General features: G+C 39.2%; 1 protein-coding gene across 1 annotated transcript in view; it reads right to left on the minus strand.

The window, feature by feature from the left end:
• Positions 1-1,059: 1,059 nt before the first annotated feature.
• The window catches only part of COL19A1 (collagen type XIX alpha 1 chain), a 248,436-nt gene continuing 221,886 nt past the window's right edge, over positions 1,060-27,609 (minus strand). Inside the window, exons 39-49 of the mRNA XM_048496321.1 lie at positions 26,750-26,803; positions 25,326-25,370; positions 17,929-17,973; positions 17,776-17,838; positions 16,965-17,000; positions 16,248-16,292; positions 13,927-14,088; positions 13,622-13,688; positions 10,016-10,144; positions 1,819-1,896; positions 1,060-1,257 (exon numbers count right to left, since the gene is read on the minus strand). Coding sequence (XP_048352278.1) covers positions 1,121-1,257; positions 1,819-1,896; positions 10,016-10,144; positions 13,622-13,688; positions 13,927-14,088; positions 16,248-16,292; positions 16,965-17,000; positions 17,776-17,838; positions 17,929-17,973; positions 25,326-25,370; positions 26,750-26,803 — 861 coding nt within the window. The 3' untranslated portion in view covers positions 1,060-1,120. The remainder of the gene's footprint in view (positions 1,258-1,818; positions 1,897-10,015; positions 10,145-13,621; positions 13,689-13,926; positions 14,089-16,247; positions 16,293-16,964; positions 17,001-17,775; positions 17,839-17,928; positions 17,974-25,325; positions 25,371-26,749; positions 26,804-27,609) is intronic.

The following is a 27,609-nucleotide window of genomic DNA, read 5'->3' on the forward strand; positions in this document are numbered from 1 at the left end:
CAAGTGGCAAACTAAAAGGTTGTATACGTACGCTACCGTGATTTTTCCTGAGTTACGAAACTTACTCTTGTTGTAATAATAATAGCTGACTGTTATTAGCGAGAGGGGCAAAGATATTGGATTGGAGCATATGAATAATGAGCACTGGAAATGGATCTTGTCAGCCTTCCCATAGCAGTCCAGGAAAAGTCCAATGCCCAACCCCTCTCCATACACACATAGTCCAGAGGCTGCTGCAAGGAGGAGAAATTATGAATGAACTCATGTCCCGCTTCTCTTTTCACCTAGTGGCACCTCTACCAATGGAAGCTTGGCCAGCAGAAAAGGTATGAGGGATGATTCACATGATTTCTCCTCTTCGGTGAAGCCCCATGCACCATATGGTATTTTGTTCACAAGGGTTCTCTAATAATTGGAAATGCCTTTTTTGCTGCTGTGGGAAGAGAAGGCAAGTGAAGAAACACTTCTTGATCCATCCCTGCTCTTTATGAAGGTACATGCTGGCCATTTGGTACTTACTAAGTTATGTACTTCTCTTCAGTCAGGAGCTATCCAGACACAATACCCTGAATATAAATGGTAATTTAGGAAGTTTAAATATAAAACCTGTAATTTTACTTTTGTAAGTAACAATACTAAAATAATTAAGAGGTTAACAAGGACATTATGAACAAGAAAATTACATATCTTAAAGAAAAGTAGTCTAAAATCTTAAACATATGGAATGCACTTAAAGAAAAACTCTGAGAAAAAAATGGCTCCACTGAGATGCTCTGAAAAACTCCTATACACAATGTAGTGTGTGTGGACACACAAAAAAACCACCAGGTATTTTAAAGCTTAAATTTGAAAGTAAGTGTAGGATTAAAGCAGTGGTTCTCAACCTTACTAATGCCGCGACCCTTTAATATAGTTCCTCATGTTGTGGTGACCCCCAAAGCTAACATTTATCCATTTTACAGATGGAGAACACTGATGCAGAGAGTCTTCGGTGACCCCTGTGAAAGGGTCATTCGACACCCAAAGGGGTCGTGACCCACAGGTTGAGAACCACTGGATTAGAGGGAATGGGTGAGGAAGGGCTAAAACAGGAATTAAAACGTCATTATGGAGAAGATTTTCATTTCCTGGATGTCCGTGGTCGAGTTGGAGAAGTGTGATAATAGCAGTCAGCTGGGTTACACCTTCCAGTTGGTCCAGAAGGACCTTGTGAACCTGGTGCTCCTGAAGATCCTGGTGGACCTGGTATACCTATGCCTAAATAAAAGTGTAAAAAACAAACCTTTGCAATTAGCCTGTTAATAAATATATTTATTTATTTATTTAGTCAATTAATAATCATGATTTTCTTCCTCTTGAAGGTGCCCCAAAATAGTTCACAATTAATTAGCAGAATCAAGAATCATCATAATATCTTGAGTGACTAACAGCATCTGTCAGTTTCAGTCAAAGCCTTTTGGGAATGAAAATGGCACCAATCGTAATCCCTGGGACAGATAAGCCCACAGTTTGGGGAGAAGGTAACTGAAAACTGTTCCACAATTCCCCTGCAGCCAAACAGCATATACTGCCACTTTCCACACGTCCTCCCTTTTATTCCAATAGTTCAAGAGGCTGATAATTGGTACCACAATTATTTGGAACTTTATAGGTCAAACAGCATTTTTAGCTGAATGCAGAAACTTAATATCAAACTACTGAGACTAGAATGTGATTTCAAAAGTGATCAATTCAAAGCTGATCAGAATCCTATCCAAAGAGTATTACTTTTTCTACAGTTTATGTCATTTATGGTTTATATAAGCAGTGGTGTTTTACCTGTCGGGCCAGGTGGACCAGGTTCACCTGGCAACCCAATTCCAGGCTCTCCTCTTTCACCTTTTTGTCCTCTGTAGCCTAAAGAAGATAAACAGATACAAAGAGAAGGAATAAGAGTGCCCCATGATTTCAAGAGTATTTTTTTCCCTAGCTACCGGTACCTCCACAGAATACAGTAATCAAGAATGTCATTATATTTGTTGTATTTATCTTTAACCCAACAGCTAAAATTTATAAATCAGAAGTTAACAGATCTTGAGATCAAATTCATTTCAACTTGATCTACTACCTCCTGATTTGTATTTATAATTACTAAGGGTGATAAGAAATCCTTTTTGGACAATGAAAGCATGCATTAAATAGTACACATACATTCACTCCCTTAACACTTATTAGACTCCCTGCTAAATTTGATGGAGAGCTACCAGGGAATGACAACAATCTTTGGGGTCTCATGCAACACAGGAGAGGGGGGGAAAATGGCCATAACCTGCAGTCTATGAATATATAACACTGTGGCATACCCAAGCAAAATTTATTTTTAAATTAAAAAAAGAAAAAAGAATCTTGAGTATAACAAGAATATATGGGAGCCAGTATCATGCCATATTTGAACACAGACTCACGTTCAAAACTCTGCTCAGTCCATGCAAAAATAAAAACTGATGCAGAAATTACAACTCTTGTGTGGGATGTTGGAGAAAAGTGCATGACAATTCCATATGAGGATTGTACCATGGAATGGTACAGTGCAATCCTACAAAATATTACTGTTCTTTAAACACATTAATTTCAATAGGATTGCACTGTTAATGCTATCCAAAGTGGAACTGCTCTAGGATCTTGCCATTTGAGATCATCATGGATCCATTATGCAAAGTATCCACTACTCTGATCTCAGTTAACAAGGTTTTGATACAAAAATGTTTTACATAAAGTGGCAAACATGATTCAAAATTTTACATAGGTCACAACTTAAGTCATATAATTTTGGAGAATACAGACAGAACAATTCCTGCTGCAATTCTCTAAAATTTGTATTTAATATTAAAACTGGCTATGTGTCAGTGGACCACCTGTGAAGATTGCTGAATGCATACTGAATATATATATATTCATGTGGCATGGGAATACATGGATATTTGCTGTAATTTATAAATGTCATATAAATGTTCCAATTCCATACAGCAGCAGTGACAAAGATAAGTTGTGTGGAACTTGAAAGAGGGCTAGACAATATTTTAGATGGGTATACATTCTCCTATTATTAGAAGAAGGAGTTTGATGCATCATTTAGTTGACAGCTGAGCCTAATCTGTTGCTTATACCAGATGACTTTGATAACCTTCTTATGCCACTTCCTGTGTTGGAACTAACTGGGAATAGGTAGCTGAGAAGAATGTTAGTTAGCAAGCACCACATTTGTCTCCAGAAGCCAACAGGCATAGTTCACAGGCAAGTCTGCAGAACATTATATTGGAAATGAGGTACATCAGTTTCAGAAAGTTAAGTCCGAGACGTTCCTGACAAAGGATATCACTTTAGTTCTAGCCTGTTCCAAATGCCAAGCATGACATTCTTTCCTGAGGATATGCTGTACTCTGAGGCAATTAGAAGAACACAAATGTGGAGGAAGAGCTCATAATAGGTTTTTCTAACATGATCTCAACTGTAATAATGTCTTCTAATTTAGCTTTTGCCAAGATGTTTGTAACTCTAATCTCGCTTTGTATATGTTCTCCACATCATCTCAGGGCCAAACCTCAGGAAATTAAGTAAGAAAGTAGAACTTCTTTTAACATCGAGATCTAACAAGAGAAACAGAACACAAAATAAACACCATCTGCCTATTCATTAACAAGTTGGCCCCAATAGGACAATAATTTGGACTTGAAGCGCAAACCAATAGTTTTTTGTTGATAATATGCCAACAATCCTGTTTAGAATGTCTCTGTCATCAGAACACAGAAAAAGAAAATTCAGCTTGGTACAATGGATACGCTGTGGGAACATGCATAGCATGGCACAACTGAGCAGGTTTACATTGAAAAAAACACAACCAAGCAAGTATTGAGTTTGGGAACAAATCTCTTCTGAAGTTAAAAGCAGCAGAAACCATTATCTTAATATGTTAGTTATGCAAGGTTTGTCCTGTTAAGTAGAACTGTAAATGGTTATTTATTGATCTTCAGTTACTATGATGCATTCTTTTTATGACTGTTAGCCAGAAATGTTGTGTCATTTGTTTTAATTGCCTTTTGTAACTAAACTTACACTCTGAAATCAGTTTATTACATTTCTCAGTTGAACTGCACCTCTGTTCTCCGTACAATAAGAATCATTTATCAAACAAGCCATGTTAAACTATACTTTCACAAAAGAATCGTCCAGCTAATCACTTATCTCCATCTGCATCATCCATAAAGAAATTAAATGATATTCATAATGTTACCTTCAGAATTCCTATTCAGAACTATTTGTACAGAATGAGATCAATTCAGACTGAGAAATTTTGGGCATTATATAAATTCAAGTCATTAAAGATATTTAATAGCACAACAGAATCTACTCACATTTTATAGTTATGAATAGTGTAAACAACATTTAGGTACATCTGAATAATATGCAGGCAAATATTTTGTACCTACTAACAATGCAGCAAAAAGGTAATAAAACATTTCACCAATGGCTTTCTAAGCTTTTATTTTACAGAATCAAAACAGTAAGAAAAACATTTAAATTTCGTATGCCAACAACCCAAAACAGATGTCCAGCAATAACACAATAGATTTTACATGAGGTATTTTACTAAGAAATGCTATGATTAAACTTCTGGAGTTTAATTTCACAGTCTACTTGAGCATATTTTGGGGAACCTCTTCTATCAGAGGGAAAAGAGTTACAACTATAGAACCAGGCTGTTAGTCAGTTAAAATACATTTTTGATTCCTGTATCAACTGGTTATAGTAAGAACTGTATATGGAGTACTGTTACAATGCTGGAACAAGGCTCATCAAAGACATGGTTTTGTAAACTCCTGGATCTGAAAGCTTTCTTAGAAATTGAGAAAGGAACAATTGAACCTCATCTCACAAATGAGCAGTGCTTATTATCTCAGTGATTATATAGTTGGGTATGTTTGTTTGATACTCATACCCCACTTTTCAGCCAAGATGGACTCTGCAAGCATTAGTAATTCATCAAAAAGGGACAATCTCTGTAATCTGTGTCTCACTATCTTTTACCTGTCTTTCAGGACATATAAAGAGGAAAAAAACAATTTTTTTCTGCTCTGCTAAGTCCACATATGAAAATATGCCACATTCTCTTGCTTTTCCATACAGAACAGATTGCCAACATGTTTTATGCACAACTGGCAATATAACCCTGCTGCTGCCCTATAACATGTTAAGGGAATAATTCATGGAGCTTGAGACATTTTAAGGGGAGCTCAGCATAAGCTGCTAGACAGGTACACGAGTTTTTGTTTCTAATCAGACCCTGGTCGTGCAATCCCAAGAAGAATCACACCTTTCTCATCCCATTGACTTTCGTGGATTCAGAAGGCTGCCGAGTACTTTGGATTGTGCTGTCAGGAGCCCCAGTTCCTCAGCTCACCTTTACTTCACTCCAAGTCTAAAACTGATCAAGCTCTTACACGTATACCTTTCTACTGGGTAACTCGCATATCCACGACTTGAATGATTCAAGCCATCAAGGACTCTTGAATAAAGTACTCTTTTATCTTTGAGGCACATTTTCTACCACATTAATCTGACAGCCAGCTATTCAGATAAGAAAATTCATCGAAAATATCCCTAATGATCCAGGGTTAATTGACATATAAACTATCTTGTCCATAAGAAGGGGAGGGTATAGTAGTAATGTTTGAACTCACTAAATGGGAAAGAGACAAGTAAAGCTGTCCTGCTTTCCCCACTTGAGATGGCTACATCTCTATTATTTGTAATCTTCTCCAGAATCACATATTAAATTAGCGTCAGTGCACACAATGCACATGTGGATGGTGCTTTAAATTCAGGAAGGCATTTGAGAACTTTGGCTTGCAATAAGATTTCCCAGACCAGGTGAAAGTGCCAAGTGCTGCCATTTAACTGTATGATCCATGACCATCCATGATCCAATGATCCAATGACCAGAAGTTTCCCATACCCATCTCTGTTTCTACAAACCCTTCAGATCTCCTAAAAGGCCATTCCTTGAGTCATAGAATCCATGCAGAAGAACAGTGAAAAGAGACAAGGGTATGAAATCAGTCTCTCCTCTCTGTGGAGCTTTGCCTGCAATAGGAAGGAGGAGCAATTTCACTCCCTTTTCCTTCCTCACAACACCCCCCTCCCCGCCCCCCAGCCTGTTTGACTATTTTTCTTCATGGATCCTGAAACTCAGAATGATCTGTCTGGGATCAGAATTCACTGCAGGCATGGAGCAGATCACTGGAAAAACTCAGTGCTGTGTATGGAGTGGTGGGATACTGCCCACTAAGTATAACATATCTGTTTTTGTATGTCCTGAGAGCCTATTTTTGTTTATGCAAAAGTCAACACTTAAGACTTTTGCATAGCTTAAGGTGCTTAATTAATGGTTTTCAATAGCTGGTAGCTATTACATATGGGTCATTGTTTTGTGCAAAGGAAACATGTTTACAATTTGAATGTAGCCCACACAGGAGAAAGAAGCTGGTCTTGTGGCTTGCAGGGAAGGTCTGGTTTGGGGGAGCTAAAATGGGCTGCTATTATCTTTTAAGGAGCCAATGTTGCTTGACAGATTAGCATTAGTTGGGTGTCTGGCTACTCCAATGAGCGTATTTTTGTAAGCAAACACATATTATAAATTCAGTTAAGACTCTAATACCCTGCCATCAAAAGGGAGCTTATGCTGTAAAAAGCTTCTTCTGAAATTGCTACTGCTCAGGGAAGTGAGCAAAAAGATATATATGTAAGGCAAAAACAACCACATAAGGAAATTTCCCCCTCGTACATGGCATAACAGACATTATGAACAACGGGTTTTCTTTTCATTTGTTTTGTTCTATCATCAAGGACACATATTCAAAATTGTTTTAAATCTCAGTGCTGAATTTCTTAGATCAGAGCTACTGAGACTCAACCGTGCTTCAAAATAATCTTCTCTGAACTCTTGTTCTTCTGAATGATTAATCCCATATGCACATAAACCATTAGTAGTGATGGAATGACATTCTGTACTTGCTCAAAGATTACTTCCTATTATCCAAGGTTAAATTTTGTTTGGAAGACATTTGATTCAGAGAGTCTCATGGGTCGGAAGCAATTTGACAGCACTTAACTTACATACAAACACTGGTAAACACAGTGTCAGATTAAGGACTGCATTTATTCATAGCATTGTGGGAATCTCTAAACATCTACTTCTAAAAAGTAGGGCTTCAGTCTTCAATGCGCTAGGATTCCCTTGGTCATATGTGCAGATGGCTCTATCAGCTATTACCAGAAATGAGATGGGGAATTGTGATATGTTCTTCTCTACACAGAGTAGAGAGACAACATAGGCAAACTTCAGGTTGGAAGTACAGAATATTTAGCCCCACATTGCAACCAGAAAGACTGTAGAAGCCCATGTTTTGCATTCGGATCATTCTGGCTAGATCAGATCAAGTATGTTTTTGCAATATTAAACTTGTATATATATAAACATAGGATGGAATTTAGTCAAAGTTAAGAATAGTTGGTTTTAGTGGTAGAGTTAGGCACATGCATAACTCTCATATATTCATTTTAATGCTAATAAGAAGGATTAATTGTGTCTGGATGGAGCCCACACTTTCCTGAACAAGTTGAATAGTCATATGAATACATGTTCATTTGCTACCATGAATATCTGAAGCCTTGCATTGTTTTTTTTTTAGTGTTGAAACTGAAATCTGCAACAGTATTGTTATCTTTTTCATTCTTCATGTCTCTTGTTTTATTATTGGCTATGCATTAATGAATACAAGCAGAGAGCAAAGAGAAGGACCGCAAGGATTCCTTCAATGCACAATATATTGATTAGTGGATTAGATTAATCAATCATGAATTTTTCAAATGTAGATACAAGTTCCAATTTCTATCTTATACACTAGCATTAAACACACTATTAAAACTCCAGAACTGGTGACAGGAATAGATATGGGCAAAACTGAGGAAGAGTGTTGTAGCACCTGAAAGATATACAGACTTGAGGCATGTTTAGCCCACTTCAACTGATACATGAAGCATATGATAGGCTCTGGGCTTTTGCTGCTGAATATTTATTGGAATTAACGGGTGCCACAAAACTCTTAGGTTTACACTGATGTGAGGGCATTTCTATTCAATAAGCTCTGGACTCTGACAACACCTATTGCAAGGAAATGGAAAAGTTTATCTGTCTCTACCATGGCCGAATAGATCAAAAAACTGTGAATTATGGAGAAAATTTAAAAAGTTTTCTGGCCTATAAAGGAAGAAAGATAAACCAACAGCATTTTTCATGGAAATGGGTCTTATAGCATAGAACCAAATCCCTCTGAATTCAAGGAAATTTCAGTTGCAGGTTAGACTTCAATTAATCTGGGTTTCTTTCACTTATAAAGGTACATTTGCTTCTGATTACATATTACTTATGTTTTAAATACTTTATGTGGAGAAAAACAAATAGGAACATATTGTATTAAGTGTAAGTGGATTGATGTTTAGTTGATCTGACTCTTTGTTCTAGCATATTAAAACTGCAGTGATTTTGAGGGTATTTTATGTTCAGCTACGCAGTACTACTCTCTTGACGATGAAAGCACTAAAAGCAGCATCCATTACTCCTCCCACAAAATCACAGTTTACAGTCGTCACTTTGGCAAACATGCTGCTGAGAAATAATTCACATTATTGGTTGGCTTAAACTATCCACCATGAGATTCCTTATTAAACAATCTGGCAGAATCATTCAAGTCAATCATTTACAACAATTTGAATATTCAGACGCTGAGCAAGCCGCTCAGGTTAAAAGCTCTAGTCTCTTCTAATGCTCTCCTCGGTCCTTTATTCTGGTTCTTCTCATTCTGAGCTCATCACACTGTTCAACCTCCAGTCGAGGCTTTGCTCTTATCAGTCTCTCTAGCCTTTATTCTTCTCCTCACAGCTTTGCGTTCCGCCCCTCTTCAGGTTGTTTTGTCGCTTCTTCATTCCAGTCTGACTTGCTCTGACTCCAGAGCAGACCAAACTAACAAAAGATAATAATTAAGAACTACCTATGTACACATAAGGTTAATTACTTACTACCCCAATAATCTATTCATAATAATCTGTTTACAGCATGTACTCTAATTCTTATCTCCTATAAATCTAAAATCTGGTCCCAAAGATACATGTAGTAAAAAAACCTGAGGAAGTATGTGTTATTGGCATCTGTTTTTTTAAATGGGGGGTGATCTCATACAAAGTACAAATCAACGTTTAGCCTTTTGCAGTCATTAGGGTTCACCACTCACATAGGGAAAAAGCACTACATGCACCCCCCTCCAATACATGAGTTCAACATTTTGTCTTAAAGGGGCAACGTATCTATTGTTAGCCTTGGTACATGTGTAAAGTAACCCTTGTGTACCAAGGCTGAAAATACCCATGTTGTCCCTTTCAGACACAATGGTGACTGCATATTAGGAGGATCATTTGCAGCACATTCTTTCCACATGAGTGATGAAACGTAGTGCCTAAAAGGATTCGATATGTTGCAAATCTAGTTGAAAAGGAAGTGGTGAATTTAACTGCAGTCACAGTTCAGGTTCATTATTTGTTTCCTGAAAAGTAATTCTCTTTCCTTAGCAGATCAGAGACACGAGATCTCAGACAGAGCTCAAAAGCTGGGGGATAATTCCCTTATTGCTAGAATGTTGCTGAGTCTGAGCACGGGTTGAAAAAAAGGCTAGAATGCAACAGGTTTAGGAAAGCTGTGTGTATCAGTAATCTAGTGTTATCAGTTATTAGGATTATTATTCATTGATTAGAAGTGTTTAATGTACAAAACACACACCTACTAAAGGTTAATATATTTGTCTAGTCTGAAAAACAGTAGTATGGATCTAAAAGTTAATTATTAGGAAGCTACATATGTAGTTCTATCCAACTCTGAAATTTTACAAGAAAAATACGCATGAAGGTATATGTTTGGAAGCCCTACCTGGAGGTCCAGGTTGTCCAGGTGGTCCAGGTAACCCGTCTTTTCCTGGAAGACCTGGTTTCCCATGAGCTTGGGAAGCTAACATGGCAGCTGGCAGCTTGAGCTGAGATACAAACTGAGCCATTCTCTCTGCAACAATGAAAGACAATTTTTTTTACAAAAAAATGCATGAATAGTCTTTAGTACAATGAACAAAGAGATACTAAACCTAAATATATTGAACTGGCTGATGTTTAAATCTTTCAAACGGCCAGTTGTTATTTACTCACAAGATAGTCAGTTTCCTAAACAACTGACACTAATTTTAATCTCTCTTCTGATTATGAAATAGCTGGATGATGGTCCAGGTACAAAGATACTTGTGGTTTATAAATAACACTACCAGTAACAAATTGTGGTCCCCAAGGGAATTATGGAAAAAGGTAGGAACATTCTGGAATCCCTGTCAAGAGTAAAGAATGAAAAATGACAAATTTAAACTCAGCCCTAAATGGGTTCTGGGTCTTATGAAATGTCTTGTCATACATCAAATCTAACGATATTTTCCCTTTACCTACATCCCATCAATACAATACAATTGCATCTCAATGTAGAAATCATTAATTTGAAATAGTCAGGATGATTCTGTTGGCGGATAGACCCATGGCAAGATGGGGACCTATTTCAGACAGTGCCCCACCCATCACCTTTATTTGTGCCACAGGCTGTCTGGACAAAGATGGATACTGGGATACATCTATTTAAACACATCTCTTTGCCAAATCTTGGTCTGGACTTGGGTTCCAATAGAAGACCTCTGTCTGGACATGTTCTTCCTTCCCCATTCAATATGCACAGTAGCCAGCTACACCTTTCCTGCAGTTTCAACCGTCTCCATCTTGATAACTATGGCCATAGCCCTGGAAAAGGCGTACCTGTTCACTAGCCCACAAAAGATATGCAAAGGCCTTAACTCAATCAGCTTTCCTCAGTACTATTCTTCCCTGGCAAATCATACCATTTCTGCCTCACTACCAGAGGACCATCCAACCTTACTCTGAACTGGAATATCCCAAAGTTATAAATTAATCATCTGACTCATCTGAGCCATCATCCTTGGTATTGTTCTCTCCTGAGAACCAAAACTCTGTTTTGTTCTGGAAGAATGGCTCTTTTAGCATCACCAGAGGGTCTTTTTTTCTGTATCTAGTCTGCCAAGACAGTAGCTTCTCGCCCACTGTTTTTGGTTTTCAGTTATGCTGTGCCTGACGTTGTCTTTCCAGAATCCAATGCAGGTTTAGGATTCTCCCTTCTTGAACCTCCTCTCCTAGATCAGGTAATTATCACCCTTCCCACAATGACCTCTACTATTCCCATCTATCACTCGCCTCTTTCTAAATCATAGGCTTCTTCAGAAACTTGTGTAAAACTGTTTCCGCACACACACGAAAACGCAGCTCCACCAACATGAATTGTGCCAGTGGAGGCTCAGGGACCGTTCGCATGCTATTGTGCGAGCGGCCCCGACTTTCCCCCCAGCCTGAGAGGCGGCTCCGCATGGAGCTGCCTCTTGGTCGGCCCCATCCACTGACAGCTCAGGAGGGCTGCAGAGTGACGTTGGACAGGAAAGTCAGTGGAGGCGACGGGAAAAGCAGTGGTGGTTTGCACTGTGCCGGCAGGAAGACACTGCTTTGCAAAAACCTCGCTCAACATTTTTGCCGTCCCTGGGACGCTGTATTCCACCCGTGCGGAAAGAGCCAATGTTTATTATTTTACATTTTCGACATTTTTTTAAAGTTCAGTGTAAGAGTTGTCCTGTGGAGCTCTACAGGGCACAATTCCCCATATTATTCAACCTCTATTTAAATCCTTTTAAGAGAAATCATTTGTAGCTTTAGAATTGGATGTCATCAATATGATAATGACATCCAGCTCTTTATCTATCCATCCAAATGCTCTGGTGATGCAATAGATGTCTTCAGTCATTGCCTGACTGCTATAGTTAAATGAATAAAAAGGAACAAATTGAAACAGAACTCTGGAATGATAGAGGTCATGCTGATTAAAAAGGCAGAAATTTTGAAGAACATTGTGCTTCCAACTTTTGATAGGGTACAGCTGATCTTTGTGGAATAGATGAAGATCCTATGAGTTATACCAGACCCAGCAAATTAATGCAGCCACACACACACACACACACAAGCTTTTTTTCTAACTTTGTGTCGTCTGAAAGATAACCCTGTACCTTGACTTGTCTGATCTGATCACCTACATCCCATATCATGGTGACATCAAGACTAGACTACTGTAATGCACTCTACATAAGTCCCCCCTCAAAATCAACTCAGAGATTCCACTGGTTTTGGTGGGTTTTCTGGGCTGTGGTAGATCTTGTTCCTAATGTTTCACCTGTGGCTGGCATCTTCAGAGGTGAATCACAATGAAAAGTCTGTTACATATTTTGTGGTCTAAAGCCATTAACTCTTTTTGATAACCACATTTATCAACATGCAATATTAATTGGCCAGCATAACACCAGCTGAAAGAGGAACTGGAAAATCCATGTGTGGGTGTGTATATTTTCTTGTTTATCCCAGGGCAGACTTCACATCAATTAGCCTTGATCAGTTCATCAAACAAAGAGTTTGCATGTCACTTGCTAACCCAGGAACAAATGAAAATTGGTCATATGAATATTTTCATCAGACCTGCTTAATCTGTGACTCACCAAGTTGAGCACAGCCTACCAGCCATGTAGCCCTGTCAGCCTCACCAAGCTTTCTGTTTTTGCTAGCTGCTTGGAATTGCAAAGTTAGAAGTGTCATCAAGAATCTGGCAGGCCCAAATACATGGCTGGTGGGCTGATGTGCCTCAACTGATATTGTGGATGTGCCTTAGGTAAACCTCAATGGTAATGGTCAAAGGTCTAGAATCCATGTCCTATGAGGAGAGACTTAGGAATGTTTAGTTTGGTGAAGAGAAGGTTAAGGGGGGACATGATAGCCATGTTTAGATATTTGAAGGGATGTCATGTTGATGAGGGAGCAAGATTGTTTTCTGCTGCCTTAGAGACTAGGACACAGTGGTAATGAATTCGAGGTGCAGGAAAAGAGATTCCACCTAAACAACAGGAAAAACTTCCTGACAGTTAGGGCTGTTCAACAGTAGAATGCACTACCTCAGAGTGTGGTGGAGTCTCCTTTTTAAAATCGAGGCTGGTTGGCCATCTGTCAGGAGTGCTTTGATTGTGTGTTGCTGCATTGCAGAGGGTTGGATTTTATGGACCTTGGGGTCTCTTCCAACTCTATGATTCTATGAAGGCTGCAATCCTTAACATGCTTACTAAATTGTAAGTCCCATTGAACTCAACTGGATTTACATTGGAGTTTATACTTAGGGTTGCACAGCATGTATTGGTCTGTATTAACTTCCTCTTTTATTCAACCTACTTGTATAATGTTGCAGTCCTAAGTCCACCTGCTACAGAGTAAGATCCAGTAAGCACTTGAAGGACTGTGCTGCACATGTTAAGTAAACTCAAGAGATGCTGCCTTAAAACATTACATTCCAGAAAAAATTAAGTGAACATACAACACATGCAAAATAATTACACTTTGATTTACTCACCTTCAAAAATTCTTAGAACCTCTTGTCTGATATATTTTTTCATTTCTTCAAATGAAACGGAATCAACCTGATGAAATATTTTTTAAAAGGTAAATATAAAGGTAGATATTCTCTGTATCAAAATAATCAAAGGAAAGATGCTGAACTGTGTGGTATTATAAGACCTTGTCAAGAACATCAATATTTATAAATATAACACAGTACAAATATGAAAATTACAATGGCAGTAAAATCAGCATATTTAAAATTTAGTCCTACTTAAAATGTTAGTTTTTCTGGGCTTCTTAAAGAGCCAGCAGCCTTACCGGTGAGCCTGGAACACCTGGATGGCCCTGAGGACCTGGGGCTCCAAGGCTGCCCTTCTCCCCGGGTGGCCCCACAGGTCCTAGAGATCCTTTATCTCCTGGTAAGCCATGTTTTCCTCTTTCACCTTGTGGCCCCCTGTCTCCTGGGATGCCTTGATCCCCCTGTTTAAAAGAAAGAAAGTGTTTTTTTGTCTTAGCTGTTTGACTCTCAATTGTCTTCCAGTTGTTTAAATCGAAGTCAATGATGAGAACTATTTCATTAAACCACAGCGCAATTACAAAAAGAAGATACTGACAGGCTATGATCAAACAAATGTTATGGTCCTTCATTCACACTTTTATCATCTGAGCTCTATAAAATAGGATATGTATGAATATATGAGGTTAGAATAACAATGACAGTTAAGTATTGGTTTGCCAAAGCTGAACAGTCTTCTGAGACAGATTGGAACAAAAAATTTAGCTTTTACAGCTTTGTGCCTGATCAAAATTCTTGCTGTTTTCTGCAATGATGGCACCAGGGGTCATGGGAACTTTTAAGAGTATGGAAAAATTATTTTAAGAGCAGCAAAATAACAATAGCAACTGAATTACTTGAAAGGGGGCATATAGGTTAAGTACACAAGAAAGTTGCAAGAATCTCACAAAAATGTTATATTACATGCATCTCTGAATGCCAGTGAGCTGCTGAATGGTAGCAATACTTTGGTTCTTGATTGAGCCAACAGACACATATTATTCAAGCATCAAAATGACTTCAAATAACTGCTGGATGAGCCTCAAGTAAGGTTAAATAACAATACATAAGATCAGTCCCACCCCTGAACTGCTCGGATTCCATAATTTTTACTTCCAATTTTTACATAAGTCTTAATAATTCAAATGCAGTTCAAAATTTCCTCTCTATCAGACTCATCTGGTTTGATTATGTTGCAAAATATAATACATACATACATAAGCCTTTATAGTCAGAAACAAATACATAAATCAGGAGCAAATGCATGAATACATAATAGATAAAAAGGCCCCATGGGGAGCACAACAAATACGTTCTACTGAGAACTCTCAACTATCTCCACAATGAGATTGGCAACCTCTTCACAAAGACCAGGGTCCGAGTTGTTTAACAATAGAGATAACCTAGTCAGATCAGGCAGCCCAGATTGCAAAATATAATAAAAGGACATCATAAATTGATCTTCTGATGATCTATAGCCTCCTAAGAATTTCCTATATGTAAATATCTTCCATAAGCATCATGTTCCATATTTTCGAAGCTATTTTTCACTCTCGGGATCCTTTTTTCTGTTGCCAGGCACATGATAATCACAGCCTTATTGATATGAATAAATTCCCAATTATCTGTTTCATTCTGAATTCCTTGTGGAATAATGTTTAGAAGAGGTATTTTGGAATCACATGGAAGTTTTATTTGCAAAATCTCATTAACCTCTGTAAATATTCCATCCCAATATTTTTGTATAAAACAGCAATTCCACCCTGTGAATAAAGGAACCTAATTATTTTTGGCATCACCAGCACAAACCCGAAACTGACACTACCATTTTTAATTAACCTTTCCAGTGTAAGATGCCATCTGAGCATAATTTTAAGGGTATTCTCCATTACAGCCATTTTCACTGAAACCTTTTTATTCCTTTATGTAAATCAATCCACAATCTTTTCAGGTCTATTTACTGACAAATATCTCCCTCCACTATCTTCATAAATATTCCTTCTCTGGTCCACATTTACCTTTAAAGCATAAATGATTGCCACAAGCCATTGCTTCTTTTTTAGTTAAAGTAAAATTAACTAATATTTATTAAAGGGTTGAAAAATGTTTGAAATTTTTTAGTTTATAGAAAGTTCCAAATTTGAAGATATTACTAATAGTTTAGAGACAAATCCCCTTTTTGTTGTAATTCTGAGAAGGAACTAATGGTATGTTCCTTAAGAAAATAAATTATCTTCTTCAAACCTAGATGGGAGCATGCCTTAAAGCTGCTTTCCTGGTAACATTTCTGCAAAATCCTCATGAAGCAAGACCAGCATGCAGGGAGATGTTTGCAGACCTAATGTTATTTATGTCATTTTTTTTTGCTTTACAAAAAACATTTTCAGTTGACTCCCTCATTGGTGTTTGAACAGAGGCTGTTTATCTCTGCTCTAAGTAAGAAAAGCAGCCCTGTATTGCTTTTGGGGCACAGTCTTGATTCACCTCAGTCAATGGATATTTTCCATTTAAGACAAACAGACTGCATTTATGACCTTAACAGACAAATGATGAACCAAACTCCCTGTATAAAAATGTAACTTACTCGTTCTCCTTTGGGGCCTCTGTCACCAGATCTTCCCATTAAACCCTGCAAAAGGAAAGACATTGTGATAACACCAATTATCTGGTTAAGAGAATATCTGAATTAATCTTTCACTGTGGCCAAAAGCAGAGGTCTGAAATGAAGAACTACAAACTTTATGTAAAACCCAAAAAATATAAAAACATAAGAAAGAGCCTACTGGATCAGACCAGAGTCCATCTAGTTCAGCACTCTGCTACTCGCAGTGGCCCACCAGGTGCCTTTGGGAGCTCACATGCAGGATGTGAAAGCAGTGTCCTTCTGCAGCTGTTGCTCCTGAGCACCTGGACTGTAAAGGCATTTGCAATCTCAGATCAAGAAGGATCAAGATTGGTAGCCATAAATCGACTTCTCCTCCATAAATCTGTCCAAGCCCCTTTTAAAGCTATCCAAGTTAGTGGCCATCATCACCTCCTGTGGCAGCATATTCCAAACACCAATCACACGTTGTGTGAAGAAGTGTTTCCATTTATTAGTCCTAATTCTTCCCGTAGCATTTTCAATGAATGCTCCCTGGTTCTAGTATTGTGAGAAAGAGAGAAAAATTTCTCTCTGTCAACATTTTCTACCCCATGCATAATTTTATAGACTTCAATCATATCCCCCCTCAGCCGCCTCCTCTCCAAACTAAAGAGTCCCAAATGCTGCAGCCTCTCCTCATAAGGATAGCTTTCCTACCTGAGGACCAGGCAATCCATCCTTCCCATTTATGCCCTAGGAAAAAGAATAAGACTTCTTTAAAAAAAAAAGCTTCTGAGATCCTATATAACAAGCAATTAGTATTTTAGCATAAAAACTGCTAAGTGGAATGTCTTCACTTTTTTTGTTAGCAAAACACATACAAGCCTAAAGGCTTAGGTAAATTGTATGAAAAATCTGAGCTATTAGATATAATAATTAGCAAGCACTTCGTGGGAACCAACACTGTTTCTGCTCATGGACCTGGATCACTGGGAGAAAAGACTCACGTGATCCTGGAAGACACAAAACTCCTATGGAAGTCTACTGCAAAGTTCTCAAGTCATTGACCAGCAAACATGAAGACTTTGTACAGTGTGGAGAAGCTACAAGTGAACTTCAGTTTTCCAAATTCAGGTCCAACATTCAGCAGACTCCCAACAAATTCCTGGGGAACATTATTTAAGAGCTTACAATATTTTACATTTATAGATTATTAGTATGAGACCTGTGATTTTATATTACTAACAGAGCAATCTTAGGGAGAGGGTTGCATTATAAGTATGGGGGGAGGGGAGTGCTTGGTCTTTGTGTATCAAAAACAATTTTCAATAGTCCTAATAATTCCTTCTGAATACCTAACAGTTCATATTCTCCCCACTCACTGCTTACCTGACACTGAAAGTTCTCGTGTGATGTAGCAGGAGGGCATACCTATTCAGGTACTGATTGTGGAAAATGTTCATGTAATTGTATCATCTAAGAGAACTAGCTTTTCAAGCATATAGGGAATCACTTGTGAGTTACTTACTGGTATTCCAGTTGGTCCTTCTGGCCCAGGGAAGCCAATGTCTCCGACAGGGCCCCTTTCACCCTTGGGAAAAGGAAAAGTGACCATGAAATCTTCTGGTAACTGAAAAGGACCAGAATATATGAGCAAATGCTCAGTTGTAGATCCACTTACTGGTTCTCCAGGAATCCCTGCTGGCCCTGGAGCACCAGGCTTTCCCTGTGGAAATTTAAACAAATATAACTTAAAATAGCACTTATTTAGCCTACACCACAATTAAATTTGATTTAATAAATGTAATAATATTATGCATATGCAGACTATGTAAAAACTGGTTTAATGAAATCCTTATAAGACACCTGCAAGGCATTTGAAAATGATTAGAGGTTCTCCGTCATTATCTAATCCAAAAGGAATACTTACAAAATGTACTGAGATAGATAGCTGATGGCATAAAATAAGCAAAACACTTCTTATCATAATGTGTTAGAAAAACTGGGCTACCACATTTCTTTACCCAGAACAGCTCCCTGAAGTAGGCTGCTATACACTATCAAATCATAAATGAGGGACTGGAATCCAGAGCCAATTCAAACATGCAGGAAAAAGCATGCAATTCTATATCACTTCAAAATGCTTGCAGGAAATTATACTTGGATTCCCCCCACCCCCAAGAACCTCCTTCCACCACATACCATGGAAAGCTGGTGAGTAATTGAAAATTTAGGCTGGCCCAGCCATACTTTTCAGGTGCAGGTAGTTTCTGATGTGGGAAGCAAACACGTGACCCACTCACACATCTTAGTCTTCAAGAAGAACATCCTCAATGGACCATACGATGAATTACATAGTATGGAGCCCGGGAAAAAGATATTTTATCCTGCTCATCCATTTAGATCCACAAAATAATTTACAGACCAAAAAAATAAACCCTGTTGCTGGACTGCTTCTTCCCCCACATCAACAGCCATTAAGACCAATTATTCTCTGTGAAAAAGCCACTGGAGAAAGAATGATCCCCTGTCTGATCCAGACCCCAGACTGAAGCATGTTTAAATGAAGCCTTCCAGTTAGCAAAAGTTGTAAACAACTTTAGGGATCTGGTAAAAAAAATGGGGTTTAGATCAATCCAACCAACACAGATAGGGCAGTCATTTGAGAAGCAAGATGGGAATGAGATCAAGGAGGAAGTACATCACAGGGTGGAAACTACTTCTGTATTGAGACTACATTGATGAAATACTTAACAGTGTGGATGAGACAAATGGCACAGTTCGTATCCAGTTAGAATGCTTAACGATACTTTAAATGTGGAGCAAGGCCTTAGATGTATCTGTAGGCAAACCTATATATGATTAACCTCAGCAGCTGCTTCACTACTGATTCTTAATGCCTTGGACAGTAGATAAACCTTGATTATAAATCAAAATGACAGGAAACCATTAATCTAGCTAGAAGGATTTGACAAATTACCCTCTCTTTTTTGTTCATGTTATATATTTTCTTTAGGGAAGTTATTAAAATTAATCTATTTAGTATTTGTGTTCTTCAGTGGCCTCACATGAAGTAAATGAAAAACTGCACACCCATAGCTGTGTGTGTGCGTATGTTTTTTAAATTCATGAAAGACATTCATAATTAAAAAGCTATTCCTAAACTGCATGGGAGCTGTTCCAATTTAATAGCAAAAAGCTAATTTGCATAAAAATTACTTCATTATCCTAAAGGCTGAATGCTCCTTTCTTAAACAGAAACGTAATTAAAACAAAACAAAAACATCTATTTATTTCCTTTAGCAAAGACTTATACTTATCCCCACAAATGGGCAAATCAACATATCAGCATATTTACTTTTATACAGCACTTTTATTGGGTTTGGCAAAAATACTGTCTTTGGAGTCCAGTTGCAAATGCACTTCTCTCATACTGCCATCGCTGCAAAAACTCCTCCTCCTCCTCTCTTTTTCAAAACTTTGCAGTGCCCTCCTAAGACTAAATGCAATTACGTTATTTCAGTCCACAGACGTCAATGGGCTGAGAAGGGTATATCCCTGATAAGGAAGGCATGATAAATAAGGCAACATGTCAGCACAGCAACATTATACTGTTATCCTTCTAAAAATACGTTAGTTCACACTCTTAAATTAATTTCTCTCAGTAGTGCTTCAAATTGTCACACTTTCCCTCCTAGCAGCAGTTTGCTTTCACATTCTACTCATTGTAACATTAACGAGGACAGCAGGTCAGTATAACAGGGATAAGTTGGTGTCACCGAGTGCCAATGAAAACTTCATTCTGCTGCCACTGGTTAAAATCCTACGATGTCACAGAAGGGCTGAGAGCAGAATACCCTCAATTTTAGTGATGTGTTGATAAAAGAAAATGAAAGAAAGGAGTGGATGTTGAAGGAAATACAGGGAAGAAGCGATCTTAGCGAGGAACTGAACTACAGGAAGGATAAATCAAAGATAGGAAGGTGAGGCAAGCAGAGTAAGCAGAAGGATGAAAATGATGGCTGATAATTTGATTCTGCATGAACCTGTTTCTTTGTGGCCACTAAATTGCTATAATGTCATAGAATGCTGTAAATACATGTTGCACATAAATGTATGCAAACAAAAGCTCTGGGAGTGGGATTTGAACTGGTTAATCAGTAGGTGATGGGACATTTAACCCTCTCCCCTGTACACTGCATCAAACTGCAAGTCCCTTTCCCCCTCTAGGGACTCCAAATGTGTGTATTCCTCTTCAAGTATGTTTGAGGCTATGGGTGGGGGTGGGGGAGATTTTGTGCTGGTATAAGGAAGAAGCGAAGAGGAGGATTAGACAGTTGGTTATTGTGTGGTTTCCGGGCTGTATGGCCGTGTTCTAGTAGCATTTTCTCCTGACGTTTTGCCTGTGGCTAGCATCTTCAGAGGATCTGATGGTAGTAAAGCAAGTGGAGTATATATACCTGTGGAATGTCTAGGGTGGGAAAAAGAACGTTTACCTGTTAACAAATGTAAAGGGTGCAATTGGCGAGCTTGATTTCCATGTATTGGGTGAGATCATCCCAGTGATTCTGACTGTGAAAACCTTCGACAATACGAGGATTAGACATATTTGACTACAGGTCTCAATTCAAGGTATCTTTTCCCACTGATTAGATCATATGTAGATCATATTAGATCATATTTCAAGTAGAATTTACCAGTATATCATATACTAAAAATTATTTCTCCCAATATGAACATAAGAACATAAGAAGAACATAAGAACAAGCCAGCTGGATCAGACCAAAGTCCATCTAGTCCAGCTCTCTGCTACTCGCAGTGGCCCACCAGGTGCCTTTGGGAGCTCACATGTAGGATGTGAACGCAATGGCCTTCTGCGGCTGTAGCTCCCGATCACCTGGTCTGTTAAGGCATTTGCAATCTCAGATCAAGGAGGATCAAGATTGGTAGCCATAAATCGACTTCTCCTCCATAAATCTGTCCAAGCCCCTTTTAAAGCTATCCAGGTTAGTGGCCATCACCACCTCCTGTGGCAGAATATTCCAAACACCAATCACACGTTGCGTGAAGAAGTGTTTCCTTTTATTAGTCCTAATTCTTCCCCCCAGCATTTTCAATGAATGCCCCCTGGTTCTAGTATTGTGAGAAAGAGAGAAAAATTTCTCTCTGTCAACATTTTCTACCCCATGCATAATTTTGTAGACTTCAATCATATCCCCCCCTCAGACGTCTCCTCTCCAAACTAAAGAGTCCCAAACGCTGCAGCCTCTCCTCATAGGGAAGGTGCTCCAGTCCCTCAATCATCCTTGTTGCCCTTCTCTGCACTTTTCCTATCTCCTCAATATCCTTTTTGAGATGCGATGACCAGAACTGGACACAGTACTCCAAGTCGCACCACTGCTTTATATAAGGGCATGACAATCTTTGCAGTTTTATTCTCAATTCCTTTCCTAATTATCCCCAGCATAGAGTTTGCCTTTTTTACAGCTGCCATGCATTGAGTTGACATTCCCATGGAACTATCAACTAATACGCCTAAATCCCTTTCCTGGTCTGTGACTGATAGCACTGACCCCTGTAGCGTGTATGTGAAGTTTGGATTTTTTGCCCCTATGTGCATCACTTTACATTTTGCTACATTGAACTGCATTTGCCATTTCTGAGCCCTCTCACCTAATTTATCAAGGTCCGCTTGGAGCTCTTCGCAATCCTTTGCGGTTCTCACCACCCTACATAATTTGGTATCATCTGCAAACTTGGCCACCACGCTACCCACCCCTACTTCCAGGTCATTTATGAATAGGTTAAAGAGCACTGGTCCCAATATGGATCTTTGGGGGACACCACTTCCGACATCTCTCCATTGTGAGAACTTCCCATTTACACCCACTCTTTGTTTCCTGTTTCTCAACCAGTTTTTAATCCATAGGAGGACTTCCCCTCTTATTCCTTCATTGCTGAGTTTTCTCAACAGTCTCTGGTGAGGAACTTTGTCAAAAGCCTTTTGGAAATCCAAGTAGACAATGTCCACCGGTTCACCCCTGTCCACATGCCTGTTTACACCCTCAAAGAACTCTAGTAAGTTTGTAAGACAGGATTTGCCTCTGCAAAAGCCATGCTGACTCTTTCTCAGCAGGTCTTGCTTTTCTACATGTTTTATAATTTTATCTTTAATGATAGATTCTACTAATTTACCAGGAACAGATGTCAAACTGACTGGCCTGTAATTTCCCGGGTCCCCCCTAGATCCTTTCTTAAAGATTGGTGTGACATTGGCCATCTTCCAGTCTTTAGGGATGGAGCCTGATTTCAGGGATAAGTTGCATATTAAAGTGAGAAGATCAGCAATTTCATGCTTGAGCTCTTTAAGAACTCTTGGGTGAATGCAATCTGGGCCAGGGGATTTGGTAACATTTAGTTTATCAATGGCTGCCAGAACTTCTTCCTTGTCTACCACTATCTTTGCTAGTTCCTCGGATTCGCCTCCTAAGAAGCTTGGTTCAGGTGCAGGAATGTTCCTCACCTCCTCTTGGGTGAAGACAGATGCAAAGAATTCATTCAGCTTCTCTGCAATCTCCCTGCCATCTTTAGCACACCCTTTGTTCCTTTGTCATCTAACGGGCCTACCGCTTCCCTTGCTGGCTTCCTGCTTTTGATGTACTTGAAGAACTGTTTGTTGCTGGTCTTGATGTTCGCAGCCATGCGTTCCTCATAATCCTTTTGCCTCCCTTACAGCTAACTTGCTTCTCTTTTGCCACCATTTGTGTTCCCTCTCATATTCTTCATCAGTCAAACTGGACTTCCATTTTCTAAAAGACATTTTCTTTTTTCTGATAATTTCCTCAACCTCTCTTGTTAACCATGGTGGCTTTCTTTTGGACTGGGTGCTGCCTTTTCTAACCTGTGGAACACATTCCAGCTGAGCTTTTATTACTGTGTTTTTAAATAACCTCCAAGCATCCTGGACAGTTTTGACTCTCTTGATTTTCCCTTTCAGCTTCCCCCTCATCTTTGAGAAATTTCCCTTTCTGAAGGCGAATGTAACTACATTAGTAGTTGCCACTTGTTCGCATGCTGAGATACTGAATCTGACAGCATTGTGGTCGCTGTTCCCTATCGGCTCAACAACACTGACTTCCTGCACCAGGTCCTGGGTCCCACATAGAATTAGATCTAGGATCACCTCTCCCCTGGTTGGTTCCACAACCATCTGCTCTAAGCCACAGTCATTTAGCATATCCAGGAATGCTCTCTCCTTACTATGACCTGAACATGCATTTTTCCAGTTTATATGGGGATAGTTAAAATCACCCATTACCACTACATTTTTGTTTTTGTTGGCCTCTCTAATTTCTTTTTCCATCTCAGAATCCTCTTGTGCACTTTGGTCTGGGGGACGATAATATATTCCTAATATTAAACTGTCCTTCACACCTGGTATTGATATCCACAGTGATTCTGTAGGGGAACCAGCTCCCCTTGCATTGTCTATTTTATGTGATACTATGCGTGAAAGACAGGCTTTCGGAGTTTTGAAACAACGTACTCTTGACATTGAAGGGCAGCTTCTCACAGCTGGAGCCTGCAGAACTTGTTCTCCCACATTTTATGGCATTTCACCACCATTGCCGGGTTTTATGGCTAAATATCTGAGTAATTTAATCAATCCACATCTCCGTAGATATTTTATGCTTGCTCGGCTTAATGTGCTACCGACTGCCCAAACAAGAGGCAGATATCATGGCATCCCACAGGAGAACAGGACTTGTTCCTGCGCAGCGGGCCTACCCGAAACAACTGAACACGTGCTCCTTCATTGTAAAGATTTGGCAGTCTATCGGTTGCTTTTTCTCGAGGCCATCTTGAAGAAATTTTCAGTGAGATCAGACAAGGAAATAGTTTCATACTTGCTTAGTGACCATCATCCCCACACTACTGAATTAGTTGCCAGGTTTTTAACAAAGGCACTTGGATTAAGGGTGACACCTTTGTGTAAATTTTAGTCAATTGGTTTTAACCTAATTTGTATTTTACCACTTTTTATATGCCATTAAAGGTATTGTATTTGTATTTGTTTGTGATACTATGCTCTCTTTGATGTAAAGGGCAACTCCACCCCCAATGCGCCCTGTCCTATCCTTTCTATAGAGCCTGTAGCCTGGTATAACAGCATCCCACTGGTTCTCCTCATTCCACCATGTCTCTGTAATGCCCACTATATCAAAGTCCTCCTTCAAAACTCTGTACTCTAGCTCCCCCATTTTAGGTCGAATGCTTCTACTATTAGCATAGAGACACCTGTATACCCTGTCTCTGTCCTTAACCTGGGATTGATGTGCTTTACCCTCAAGTCTTTTGCAGACACTATCCCTTGTCACATGCACATTGCTATGTTCCTCGCTTGTATGTGGTTGATTTAGAAAAACCTCCCTCTCTGTCTGCATCCCCATAGATACTGTATTCCGAACCGAAGTCACCTCAGCTCCTGTCGGCTTTCCCCCAGTGATCAGTTTAAAAGCTGTTCTGCCACCTTTTTAATGTTAAGCGCCAGCAGCCTGGTTCCTCTTTGGTTAAGATGAAGCCCGTCCCGTTTGTACAGGCCTGCCTTGTCCCAAAAGGTTCCCTAGTTCCTGACAAATCTGAAACCCTCTGTCTTACACCACCTTCTCATCCACGCATTGAGACCCTGTATCTCCGCTTGCCTAGCTCGCCCTGCGCGTGGAACGGGTAGCATTTCTGAGAATGCCACCTTGGAGGTCCTGGACTTCAACCTGTTTCCTAGCAGCCTAAATTTAGCTTTCAGAACCTCCCGGCTACATTTCCCAATGTCATTGGTGCCAATATGGACCACAACTGCTGACTCCACCCCAGCACTGTCTAAAATCCTATCTAGACGAAGCGTGACATCCGCAACCTTCGCACCGGGCAGGCAAGTCACCATGCGGTCATCACGCCTCTCACAAACCCCATGCGGTCATCATGCCTCTCACAAACCATGCGGTCATCACGCCTCTCACAAACCCCATCACGCCTCTCACAAACCCCAGTATGAAAATACTGTGTAGCAGACATACTTACAGGTATTCCTGGTATTCCTGGAGGACCTGCAGGGCCACGATCTCCCTTTGGGAAATCAAAGAGATACAAAAATCTATTAGTGTATTGCAATATTTCTTGCTATCAGGATCAGAAACTGATGAAGCCTTTGACCGAACATGAGAGTGAAGAAAATTTACTATAACAAAAAGTAAACAGAACCTCAATATGTCTCATCTTGCTTTAATTCAACTTGTATGATGCCCTTTTGGTTCTCTCAGAAGTGCTTAAGAGTAATTTCTGGCCAGACTCATATTAATACCTTTGTCATTTTCATATAGGATACACTCAGGAGTGCAATCTAAAACAATATTACGGAAGGTTAAGCTGAATGAAATTGACGTACTCAAGTACATCTAACTCTGTGTGGGTTTGTCGGCAACACAAGTCAGTCCTACTAACTTCGTTGTCATTCTTCTGAAATCACAACAAGCTTCCGATAGTTACAAAAATGAGAAATAGATTCCAGCTATGAAAATTTTTATCTGGCAGATGCTCCACAGAAGCAACATTCAATGTGGACAATTCTCCCACTAGAACTTAATGGTGCTTATATTACTCAGTTAATCTCCACATAGGAATCAACATGCACTCTTTTATGTGTGAAGCACTCTGAAGTTGTTTTGTTTTACTGCTGTTCAGAAATTACTGTTCAGAGAAATACAAGCTGTATACTGAATGTCACAACAGTGATCATCTGGATGGATCCAGACTAAAATCTCTGCTAACAGAAGATGTGCAGACCTGCTGCAGACCCCTAATTTGCCCTTTATGCTGTTCTTGAGGGCCTTTCCCCTCAGGAGCGGCATTTGGGGGAGAGCAGTGAGCTGTAGAAACCTCCTGTTCCACTGACAGGAGTGTCTTGGACAAGCAGAAAATTTACTCTGGATCCAGCCCACAATGCACAGCAGAGTAGCCTATATACATATAAAATTAATAATAGAAGCACTCAAAAGTGTTTATTCCACAGTCAGTTCTGAAGTGAGCCTTCTTTTTGAAGCTACGGTAGTTAACCTTCCTGCACAGGAAATAAATTATATTGTTCTGTAACTGAATTTGTAGTTAAGGAAAGCATAGCACGAACATGGTCCTAATGCTAAGTGCTCATGTACCCTCATCTCCCCCTTTATACAGCTTTGTGAAAGCACTCCAGGAGCAGCTGTCACAAGAAAGCTAAACAGCCCCGCTGTGTATGTAGGTAAACTGTTTTGTTTTCCTTAAAATATTTGGTTTTGTTGTACACGGAGTTTACTAGCTAGTTTTGCTGCCCCCTGCTGTAATATTTCATTAAGGAAATATTTGTTTGCCAGGACTAGCATGTAATGTAGATTTGGAAAAGAATCACCTCAGCCAACTAGTAATATGTGGAGTGAAAAGGTGGTTCGAGTTTATTATTAAAATCCTACCTTCTCTCCTGGAAGTCCCTCCAGGCCTGGTAGTCCCATTGGACCTGGTTCGCCCTTGTAAAGAACAAAAATTGTTGTTTCAGAGTTTCCATTCTCAATAAAGTGAAACATTCAATCTGAGATAACGGTACAAGCGGCTAAACATGCTGCTTAACTTGATGATGAAATTTTTGCTCCATTGAATGTTTTAATGACTTCAGAATAAAAAAAATGCTTGTGGAATTAGACTACCTTTATTTTCTGAATAAACACTTTAGTTTTGATTAAAAATCCTATTCAGCTTGAATGAGCTTTGCATAGAATAGATTAATAGAGATAATTGTCCACCTCAGAAAGTGCCACTGTGAGGTAGCATATGATACATACCTCCACCTGTCTGTTCACCATGAAACCTTTCCATTTTATTGCATTAGTTCAATCAAGAAATGTTAAATAAAATTCTAAAATCACCATATGCAAGAAGAAAGAGACTGCTTCTGTGCATATAGGCAAATCTGCACAGCAGGTCTGAATGGACTGCCATTTAGGATTTGATGGAAAACTGATTTAATTAAAAAGCACTAATTATGAGAAAAACCCCTGCACCTTGCTTGGGAACATCTGAACTTGCTCAGATGTTGAAAAAAGTTGTAAGAAACAAAAATGGCACGCAAAAACCGACTCTGGTAAAGCAGCATGGATGAGCCGAAAAAGACAGTAAGAACATGGCCCAGAGATGGCAAGTGGCTGAGGGAAACACCTTTATTTATTTACAAAATTTACACCTGGCTTTCCTGCCCTCGAGAAGGTTACTATGGCAATCAATAGATTAAAAACATACATAATAAAAGCTGGCTTTTAGAAAACATTAGAACCAAATA

Source organism: Sphaerodactylus townsendi, linkage group LG01, assembly GCF_021028975.2.
Source record: "Sphaerodactylus townsendi isolate TG3544 linkage group LG01, MPM_Stown_v2.3, whole genome shotgun sequence".
Lineage (NCBI taxonomy): Eukaryota > Metazoa > Chordata > Lepidosauria > Squamata > Sphaerodactylidae > Sphaerodactylus > Sphaerodactylus townsendi.